We start from the raw sequence: 11,771 nt of genomic DNA on the forward strand, positions 1-11,771 counted from the left end.
CATTCACTATATAATCTTTAACCCCAAAGTGACAAGCTATTGCTCAATGGATGTTGGTTGATGGCTGCCCTTGATGTTGTGCAGTCTGCTGTATTCGCCATGAGGTGCGGCCATGAGCTCTGAATGAGATCCCTGTTCTGCAATCCTTCCGTCCTTCACCACTGCAATGGTGGTCACATTCTTTATAGTGGAGAGTCGGTGAGCTACAACAATGGATGTTCTGCCTTCCATCACTCTCTCCAAGGCCTCTTGCACAACCCTCTCTGACTCTGCATCCAATCCACTGGTTGCCTCATCCAACAGGAGGATTGCAGGATTCTTCAGTATTGCCCTTGCTATTGCTAATCTCTGCTTCTGCCCTCCTGACATTTCCACTCCTCTCTCACCCACCAAAGTTCCATACCCATCAGGCAATTTGCTGATAAACTCATGGGCATTAGCAATTCTCGCAGCATTAGTCACCTCTTCTTCTGTTGCGTTCTCCTTTCCATACACAATGTTATCTCTGATGGAAGTAGCAAAAAGAGCAGGCTCTTGCTGCACCAGTGAAATGTTCAATCTGAGAGACCGTAGATGGTAAGTCCTCACGTCCATATCATCAATCAAAACAGTTCCTTCAGTTGGGTCATAAAATCTCTCAATCAGTGCAATGATGGAGCTCTTACCGCACCCACTGGATCCCACAAGGGCTAAGCTCCTTCCTGCTTCCAATTTCAGGTCCAGGTTTTCAAAAACTGTAACTTGTGGTCGATTAGGATAACAAAATCTAACTTTCCTGAACTCTATATCTCCCTTCAAGTGTTGAACATTGAGTGCCTGTGGATCTTCTGGCTCCATCTGCGTCTGCCTGTCAAGGATTTTGAAGATCGACTTCACAGCTTGCGTGCTTTTAACAACATTTGGAGCTAAGGCCATTGTTTCCGAGAGTGTATAAGAAGCAAGAATCAGTACCATGTATGCCACAATAACTTGAGAAAAGGTGGCTGTTCCATTACGGACAAGTCTGGAGGCATTCCAAAGAGCCAAAGCATAGGAGCAATACAGGCCCATCTGAGAAAGCCCATATATCAAACCTGCGATTTGCCCTTTTCTGAAGCTTCGTCTGACAGGTTTAGAGAGCAAATTCTGAAATAAAGACAGAACTTTCTTCTCTGCATTGAATGCAATAAGTGTTCTGATATTGCTCACTGCTTCGCCTGCCACAACAGTGGCTTCGTTGTGTGCCTTGGCTTGATCTCCACCCAATCCCTTTTGTGACATTTTCTGCATTTAAACAAAATGGAACTGTCTGTAAGATTATGATTCCTCCCAGAAAGTTTTGACTTAATCAAATAATTCGATTATGTAAAGACCTGAGCAATGTTTCCTGCACCAAGAATAGGGTATGTGGCGAGGAGGACTAGGCTGAATTGCCATTGAGCTGTAAAGCATATTATGATGGAAGTAACGATACTGGTCAAGTATTGAGAAATGATAAACATTTCTTGGATTACAGTCTTTATGTGAGTACCATCTGAAGAAATGCGCGAGGAGATTTGAAGGCTACCGTTCTCATCTCTATCGAACCAAGCTATCTCATTACGTAGAATGGCTGCAAGATACAGGGCAAAAACAGACGATTCTATAAAGTATTCTCATTCTTGATTTAAAATATGTAAATAAATTTTCAAAATTAAATGTGTTGATTATCTTATATATATTAAAATATGTGAAAAGTTTTAAAATAGATGTGAATTATATTTGAAAAGAAAGATTTCAGATAAGAAGATTCAAATTTGTAATATCTCTATAAAATGTATTTATGTCTATCAAATATATATGTATGGTCAAAATATATTCAAAATTATTTTTTATATATCTAAATTACAAATTTATGTGTTAATGCATGTCTCATTAAATTACGATGTGTGGACAACAATGTTTGTGAGTATTGTGACTCACATCTATTTGAAAATATATGATATTTTATCCTTTTTTATCAATTATACATGACAAGGATGAATGCATGATGACTATACGTATATGTTTAATAATGACTAATGCATTTTGTATGAAGCTTTCAAAACAAAAAGGTGAACATAAAACTCAAAATAAGATGCACTTTCAAAGTGTTGTACCTCAATTTATTGAACACAATTGATAAGAGTGAGGATATGTTCCTTGATTATCCCATCCAACAAGATTCAAACCCAAACCAGAAATATGATATAAAGAATAGGATCAAAATTTGTCTTAAATGATTTCAAATAACAAAATGAACTTATAAATGCTAGGTTTTTTTCTTTCAACGCAACAGTCATAGAAAAGTTATAGATTTTCTTTCAGTTAGAAAATTGATTCCTGGTCTCTAAATACTTATCCAGGACAGTTAAAATTCAGGATAAAAATATCTCTTTTCTAAGTATGATGCTTCAGCTAGAGGCTCTACAACGGCTAAAACAAAATTGAGTTCTATTGTTGGCCACTACGGTAATAAGACTATTGTAATGTATAGAACGAATATAAGAAGGCTCAAATAGATTATAAAAATTCTATTTAAAAACAACCATATGAACGAGTAAATTTTTTTTCAGTTTGACTCCCGTACCTGCAAGCATTTTCTCTCGAACTTGTTTGCTTAAATTGGCCCCAATTACCCCAAGGCAAGACTGCTGCAAAGCACTGCCTAGCAATATAGCGAGAGCAATGCCAATAAACGCCATGCTATTAGTCCCAATCTTGCGCTCCATTTCAGAATGATTCTTTATGAAGAATATGGCCATAGATTTAGCCATAAATAGACCAAGTAGTGGATTAAGACAGCCCAACATTATGGATCCAACCATACCCATAATTGCATATGGCCAATCTGCTGCACTCATTTTCAACAATCTCCAAGTGGAACCCTTGGATGTCATAATTTCTGAAGCCATCTTTGGAACTGTCTTATTTTCACCCTCATTGCTTTCATATATTTGTGCCTCTAGACTTCGATCCTGTTTCTCACTGCTGTCAGGCATGACACTAATGCAATGAGTTAGAAGAGCAACCACAGTAAGTACTCAAAAACAAACATCAGGGCTATTCCATTTATATATATACCTTGGATTTGGTATCACTTGTACTGTCTCCTCTGTGTCATGATTGGAGTAGTCTGGTGCCTGCAAATTTACTAGAGAAAAATATGCGCCTCCATCTTGTTTGGCCATTAGTTGATCATGGCTTCCCATTTCCACAATACACCCATCTTTTATAACAGCTATGGTATCGATGTTCTTAATAGTGGATAAGCGGTGTGCAATCACCACCGTTGTTCTGCCAATCATAAGTTCATCGAGTGCCAGCTGGACGAGACGCTCGGAAACAGAATCGAGGGCACTGGTGGCCTCATCCAGCAGTAAGATCTTTGGACTCTTCACAATTGCTCTTGCCAGTGCAATTCTTTGTTTCTGCCCTCCAGAAAGCTGTAGTCCTTTTTCCCCCACCTGGCTTATTCACACAACAAATTATCAATGTAAATAAATGAAACTGTCTTACAATGTACAGATCGGTACTATTTAGCCACATCACATTAGTCAACCTAAGTACATGGAATCCTATGTTTCTAAAATTAGTGATAATATGTTGTCCTAATGATTGTTATTTGGTAGGTCTATGTGGCTCGTATGGTGGCTTTTAGAGAAAAGGTTTGACGTTGTCATCTCCAAGTGAGACGTTCATTTCTTATAGGCAATGAAAAAAAAATGGCTAAATGAAAGGCTTTAACCCCTAGCCATTAATCTTCAATGATGAGCTCAGGTCATTCAATCTATAAGTTCATAGGATAAATAAAGCAATATTTTATTTATATTTAAAAGATTATATGTAAAATATGTTTAGAGATATCTTATAATAGAAGAGAATCATCTGTAAAATAAATGTTTTTCTAAAATACTAAACACAAGAATATAAATGACTGAGTGTTCTATTTATTTGGAGTAATAAAATAACAATTCTACAAAAGCTGAAACATGACATATTTCATGCATTTACCTGTCATTTGCATGTCAATTTTTTTCAAAAAAGGATTTTTGTTTATGAACACTTTGATGTTACTGTAGATGCCTCTCAACATAATTATGTCATCAACCTTTGTATCCTAAATGGTCCACTTGGTCTATTGGATAACACTCAACTACATGTGTAAAAGCCACTTAATGATATTAATATTAGTGGTATACAGGTTTCTTATTTGTAATAAAAAAATAATTAAAGAAACACCATAAACTATATAAATACTCTCTTTCCATAATTTTAATTATATAGACTCATTCAAAATTCAAAATTAAATTCAATATCCAGATTTATTTTAAGAATCCACATATCATATATTTATTAAAAAATTCTCCAAAAAAACCAAGTTATAGAAGAAATGTTTAAAAAGAAAAAAGAAATAGAACCCAATAAAATATTCACACCTTGGTCTCGTATCGTTCGGGAAAGTTGGTAATAAAATCATGTGCATTGGAAGCCTTTGCAGCCGCCATCACTTCTTCTTCGTTAGCATCCTCCTTTCCATACAGTATGTTTTCCTTTATACTAGTTGAAAAGAGTACAGGTTCCTGACTTACCAGGCCTATCTGCTGTCTTAGCCACAATGTTTTCAAGCCTTTAATGTCAAGCCCATCTACGAGTATTTGTCCTACATTTTTGTTTGAACCAAGAAAACTATGAGAATTTCCGTTACAGAAATTTTAGAAATTGGAAAGAGGAAAACAAATGAACTTACAAACATAGGCATGAAGTAAACGTGAAAAAGTTGTACCTTGAGTAGGTTCATAAAACCTTTCCAGAAGAGAAATTATTGTGCTCTTTCCGGAGCCACTGCCACCAACGAGAGCTAATGTTTTTCTTGCAGGTATGAGCAAATTAAGATTTTGTAAAACGATGGCATCAGGACGTGAAGGATAGCTGAAGTCAACATTCTTAAATTCGATGATGCCTTCCAGTCGATCTGTTTCAGGCCCATCAATCAAATTGTCTTTTAAGATTGGTGTCTGATTGATGATCTCCATTATTTTGTTATAAGCAGCCCCTCCCTTTACTATGAAGGTTAGGCTTGATAGCACGTACCCTATGGCTCTGAAATTCAAATAGACATGACCAATAATCATTGGTATTAAGCTCATATAGCTTTTGGGCAAATTGAAGGCTTAATGCATGGGAATTCAGGACAATTTTGTTCATAAAAAAGCAAATAAGAGGAACCCAAAGAAACAAATAAAGCTGAGCAAGATCAAAATATGGCTCATAATAAGAAGATGGGAAGAGATCTTACACTACTCCCAAAAGCATATTAAAAATCGAGGACAGAGTATCGCCAACGTTGGAAATTCCTTTCCTCAGTAGGATTCCTGCATACCAACAAAGCATACCCCACGATGCATATAATATGCCTTTTACAGTACCCTCTCCGACACCCTTAACCAGCCCTTCTTGGTAACCCAACCCAACTGTAGTTTTTAGCTTCTTTGAATAGGATTCCATGGCCTTGGATTCCCCTACATAGGAATAAACGGTTCGAATTTGTGAAAGCACCTGTTTCAACAATGTTTACAATTTAGAATTTTCAAAGATACCAAAATTTTAAAAAATATCACTTATATATGCTAATTTAGGTTTAACAATTTCTCCTTATCGGCATATAGATTTAGATTCTCACTTCTTCAGCAATGGTTGCCGCTAATCCTTGTGCCCGTTGACCTTTATAAGTTACTTTGGAAAGAAGAGATGCATTTAATGCCCCTATTGCAACGACCAGTGGTACTATGGCAAGAACAACAAGAGCCACTGTCCATTCATAACTCAGCGAAAAAGCAAACCCAGCAAGGACTGTTGCTAAATGGGACACAAAGCTGGCCATCTGTCATCTTATCATCTTAATCAGCTAGGAGAAAGAAATCCAATTTATATTTCATAGCCCAAAAACTACAATAGATTCTAATCAAATGATGATTAATTACAGACATAACAAAGTGTTAATGGCCTTTCTATCACTATGTATTCATGGCTTCTTCTAAGGCAGACCAGTTTCAAACATGGATAAATCTTAAAATACCTGATCACCAAGAGACTCCTGGATGAGAAGAAAATCGGTAGAAAAGCTGTCGAGAATGGCTCCAGTCCTTATCTGTGTATCAAACACTGCCACATCCTGCTTCAATATGGCTTCTAGATATTTATATCTCATCTTTGTAGTCTGTCTTTCCGCAGTATACATCCAACAAGATATCTCTGCCACAGTTCCAAAGTTATCATATTTAGAACTTACTTTCATTTCTTTTAACTCACTTTATTGTCATAATCTTTTTCTATTCTGAGCTCTCTAACATTCTGATCGGATCACAGAATATGATCCAAAATATTGATAAAAAAAGACACAATCAAATTTAAAAACAACATTGCAAAAATAAATCTTACCTGCCCATGCAACTGCAAATGCCGCTATAGCAAGGTAAACTATATACAAGGCATACTGAAACAATGGATTACAACATGTTAATTATCTGTATGCATTAATTACAATAGCTTTAGAACAAGTTCAGTGACACCTAAATACAAATTATTAAAATCTAAAGTGATGTTTCATAACATTATGAAAATTAAATTAGATGAGAGCAAACCTGAGACACTGTATTTGTGTTTAGTCCTATTTGGTTCACAACTCTAGAGAAGAATAAAGAGTAGATGGGAAGGACAAGACCAGTTCCAACTGCTCCAATTGTTCCTACAAGTATGAGAAGGCAATCAAGGGCATCTGCAAATGAGAAAATACTGTAGAGTGGAAGAGAGAGAGCTCTTGGATTTTCCCTCATGGCTTTCTTTATTTCTTTTGCATCTCTTTTGGGACTGGTAATCTTTATTTCTTTTTCATCTCTTTTGGGACTAACCTTTCTATCAGAAACTCCTTCCATTCTAAGGCTTTGGGTACAGACATAAATCAGACTTGTTTGAACTTATTTTCCAGCAAGTTATTTATGGCTGAAGAGTTGAAGTTAGAGGAAGCGATTCTTCGTTTCTGTCGTCATGTTGATCTGGTCTGATATTGAATCTCAGACCTATTATTTTTGTTGTGATTTCGTTGCCTTGTAATGACTGGTTGTATATTCTTTCACCGAGCTTACTTTATTTGAGTCCAGTTTTTTTTTAAGCTTATCTGGCCCGTACGTTATACTTTATTTTAAATCTTATCTTACCTGAGTGCCGGGATATTCTTTCGTTTACTTCAACATACAGCGATTACAATGTTTTAATGTTATCGACTTATCTGTTATTCTCAGTCCTGCGTATTGAAGCCTCGCAACAAGCAAAATTAAAAATATTTAAAAGTACACGACAATATGCATGGCTGGATTGAGGAGTCCATAAACAATATTCTATGGGTGACCTGACCTGAATATACCATATATCTATGTTACTAAATAATAATGATAAATTGGGGGACCTAGAAAATTACTTGTACCAACTTTACTTAAAAGAGTTTTCACTTTCAACTATATTAATAATTTAATTAATATAATCCACTGAGTGTGATGTCTTTTATAAGTGGCTAAATATTTTTATATATTAATGTGTGGGGTAACTTTCATCGAGGAGATGATACGTTTACCATGTCATTTTCGTTGCTAGTTGACATGGATGGAAAGTTTGGTATATGAAATCTTTTGATCATTATTCTTTAGCTTGATGATTTTATTATCATTAGTCGCTCCACTTCTATAGTTAATGATATAAATTTAGTCTTGTGTGATGGCTTACATGATCCTTATTGATCCAAAGGATATTTAGTTTAAGACAAGAATCAATATTTCTTAGATCAAGTATGACTTGGAATTATTACAACATTTTAGTCTATTTATTATTAGCATAACCCTAATATATTTTATTTAGAATTATGTTTTTGATCTTGTATTTAGTCTTAATAGTTGATGTTGTGAATTAAGGTATACATAAATCAAAATAGGCTTAATATTTCTATCTCTCAATTTATCATGAGAGATATTGGCAAATATATAAGTATATTGTCTAGTAAATTATAGGCATGCATTAAGAATTTAATGTACATTGGGTGGGAAAAAATATTAGTAGGATACATAGATAACACTAAAAATATTAATAATTTGTAGTTAGTTATAAAATATGTTCACCATCTTGGTGTAGGACCAATTAATATGAGTACCAAGAAGTAATTCATTATCAATTGAACTTCAATATAAGCCAAGTGTTGTGGATATAGCGGAATAAACCATCTGTTCCTTTAGATTTACCAAATTAAAAAAAAAAAATTATTTAATTTAAGAGGCTATTGTAGCAACAATATATTAGTCAAATGCATACAATTGTGTACTTAGATGAATATTTCAACAATGTAGAATTAATCAAAATTTATCACACCTCATTATGTCAACATCACTATAGTGTCTCCAGGTCAGGCGTGTGGGGATGGGGTCATTCATGACCATAAGGGGAAATTTTATCCTTGCCTACATGACCAATTTGGGTACGCAAACTTCGAGTTTGGTGGAGATGGCAGCTATTTACTATGGTCTTGTTCTAATTAATAGAAGGAGGTACAATTGAGTCATCATAGAAGGTGATTCGAATAACACTATCCTTTTGCTCAAGAACGAAGCCAAACACAATTGGAAGTGTGAAGATATCTTTGCCAAGTGTCAGGGTCTTATTCACAGGATTAGCTGGGCCTACCTTTGTCATATGATAAGGGAAGACAATGAAGTTGCTAATAGGTTGGCTTCATTAGGACTAATTTCCAATAATTTGTAAATATGGATGGATATCAATGATATCCAAGATTTGGTTTGTGTTGCTATCTTTGAGGACAAAAAGATTAAAGATGGAGTATAATCTAAGGATCACCTTTTTTATTAGTATTGCCACCCTTTTGGCTAGTCCTTTTCTGTTTAGGTGGTGGATCTCTCTTTCAAACGATGATGCCACTTTCCCTTTCTCTCGTAAGTGTTGTCACGTTCAAACTGCTAGCATTTGTTCTCCCCACTTGGTTTTTGCATTGAAGCTCTATGTGATTACGATGAGAGGGGACCTTATACAAACTAAACCCAATTCATGTGATGAATTTAAAAGTAATGCCAAGTTATGGTAGAAAGTGGTCAGGTGAAACCTAGCTAGTTATGTTGAAGGCATGCATGGTTTCAACCTGGAGCTCTCCAAGAATTTTTCTTAGTCTTGGCAGAAGGGGGAGGTGAGCATTGGGGAAGTTACTTTCAGAATCACTTTAGGCATGATTGCTACTATCACTAGTTTACCATAGGAAGGATTAACCTTCCCAAAGAAGCCAAAAGGGTACTATAAGGAGGAATTTAAGAGATTTATCAAGCCCAATGAAGGGGTTTCAAGATTACAAAGTGGGTATAACAAAGAAGAAGTACCCAATATTGGGAGGGATGTTGCCCTTTTTCTAATGAAATTCTTCAATCTAGATGGGTGGTTTAAAATATTTAATAACCATCTTTTTCCGATGCTAAACCACCTCAAGTATGGTATAAAAATAAATTTTGCCTACTCGGTTTGTTTTTATTTGACTCAATCGATGGTTAAAGACAAGTCAAAAAACTCCCTCCCCTTTCATCAAGGGTTGATTAGTAAACCCTACAACTTTCATCTAACTTTAACTTCATCTAGTGGGTCTTGTTGGTTCCCCCATTTGTTACCTCAGATTTGCCTAAGAATTAGCCTTCTTGTGTCAGTGGAAATCTGAGACAAATGGCCAATTATTTGAAAATTCCTTAGAAATTAGTAAATTCTCCTTCTCTTTGGGATCGACAAAACCCAGGTGGGTAAACCTCTAGCAATATTTATAAATCTAAAGAAATTTTATATATATTACCTACAATAGATGACTCTCAGTAGAATGAATCAGAACACATGAATTTCTTCAAAATTGGCAATATTTTGACTTTATATATTATTGACACATTGCTGAGAGTAAACAACCCTATTCTAATCCCATGGCTAACAACATGGAAAGAAAATATTATTTGATAAAATTGATTGTTTCTGAATAAAATCTGAAAATATCACAGATCAAAGCCTAGCTATTGGGCATAGAGTCAAATCCAAGATTATGAATACAAAATTGAACAGTAGACATTCAAAAACCAGTGACATTTTAACACTAATGCCTGCCATTACTGCAACCTCTCATATTATTACAAAATCATTCTTACATATCTATTTTGTTTACCAGTGACATTTTAACACTAATGCCTGCCATTACTGCAACCTCTCATATTATTACAAAATCATTCTTACATATCTATTTTGTTTTCTCAAAGCCACAATAACTTGCATACAAAATTTAATTATTCCTAGAAGAAGCCCATACACAGATCATACAACTACAAGAAAATGACGATGACAAATTAAAACATCGTTAATGCTTTAATTCATATGTAATTTGATAGCAAAAAATAGAGACAATTTTACAATATTTTTTTCAATCTGCTCAAATTGATCAATACTATTGCAAAATTTACATACCCATTTCGTATGGACAAGAATCTAAACTGTACATTTTCCTATTCTATTATTTCAGATCTGAACTTTAGAACTCTGTACAATGAGAAGGAAAAGAAATATATAGAAGAAGGAGAAGCTTCCAGATCCAACTTATTGCTAACACCTGTCTCTTTTCTTCTCGAATTTGATTTTCACCAACATTTTCCCTCTCCTTTCTGTATCTTTTATCTGCATCCTTTGCTTGCCACAAATAAATTTTGTCCTTTTTTTTGTGAGAATATTTGATTGTCCATTCTTTGTCTTTTCATGAATATGTTTCTCTTGAAAATCAAATAATTTGCAACACATACACCACACAAGATAATATCTTCTATAGAATAAATTTCACTTTGTGAAATACTTTTAAATGTTGCATTATCACATTTTATTCCTCTATGAAAATACTTTCACTCTACTAGTAAAGAAATTTCACACACTGCTATCCTTGTGAAAACAACTTTCAAAAGGAAAAATAATCCACATGGCACTCACTGGCAACAAAATATATGTTTTATTCCTCCTCTCAACACTTGGCACTTTGGATGTGTAACAAAATTTTCTTTCATTCTCTATTTCATGCTCCCCATGAAGATGTTTCCACATAATGAAAATATTTATGGACCAATACTAATCTTTTCCCTTTAGTTTTCACAAAACATTCCTTGGTTTAGTAAAAATATTTAAGCAAATACTTTATCTTTACTTGATAAAGTAATCACTTGATCCCTTGTCAATATAATTTTCATGTTTGGTGAAAATATTACACTAATGTTTCTTTTAATATTTCAAGTAAAATTGACCCCCTTTTGGATAACTGCAACTAAAATAATATTTTATCCATTTTCCTCATTTCATTTATCTTAACCTGGAAATTTATCCTTTTCTTCACATGAATTTGTAAATTCACCCACATATTTATTCTGGTAAATGTATTTTCATATTTGAGTAAAGGCATTTTATAGTTTGGTAAGAAAATATTCCCCTTGTAATGAATTTCATTATGGGAAAAACCATTTGCTACATTTCATACTTTGGGTGAAGATATCCATCTTTTATGGCATGTATCACTAAAGCATCTTCACATAAATGAAACTAATTTTCACTTATAATTGAATATTTTGTTGTAATGTGAAGTCAATTAGGACTTTGCTTCCATATGTGCCATACAAGTTGTCTTCAATTAGGACTTTGGTCATGTATGTGTCATACAAGTAGTT

At 34.5% G+C, this 11,771-nt stretch overlaps 1 protein-coding gene across 1 annotated transcript; it reads right to left on the reverse strand.

The window, feature by feature from the left end:
• Positions 1 to 36: 36 nt before the first annotated feature.
• On the reverse strand, positions 37 to 6,932 carry LOC131067033 (ABC transporter B family member 19-like). The gene is made up of 11 exons (XM_058001968.2): positions 6,642 to 6,932; positions 6,439 to 6,493; positions 6,077 to 6,252; positions 5,681 to 5,881; positions 5,297 to 5,556; positions 4,784 to 5,100; positions 4,437 to 4,660; positions 3,082 to 3,464; positions 2,588 to 2,988; positions 1,353 to 1,591; positions 37 to 1,263 (listed from the first exon to the last, which is right to left on the reverse strand). The coding sequence occupies exons 1-11, from the start codon at positions 6,930 to 6,932 to the stop codon at positions 37 to 39; spliced, it is 3,774 nt and encodes a 1,257-aa protein (XP_057857951.2).
• Between the last annotated feature and the right edge of the window lie 4,839 nt (positions 6,933 to 11,771).

The sequence above is a fragment of the Cryptomeria japonica genome, chromosome 8 (assembly GCF_030272615.1).
Source record: "Cryptomeria japonica chromosome 8, Sugi_1.0, whole genome shotgun sequence".
In the NCBI taxonomy this organism is placed as follows: domain Eukaryota; kingdom Viridiplantae; phylum Streptophyta; class Pinopsida; order Cupressales; family Cupressaceae; genus Cryptomeria; species Cryptomeria japonica.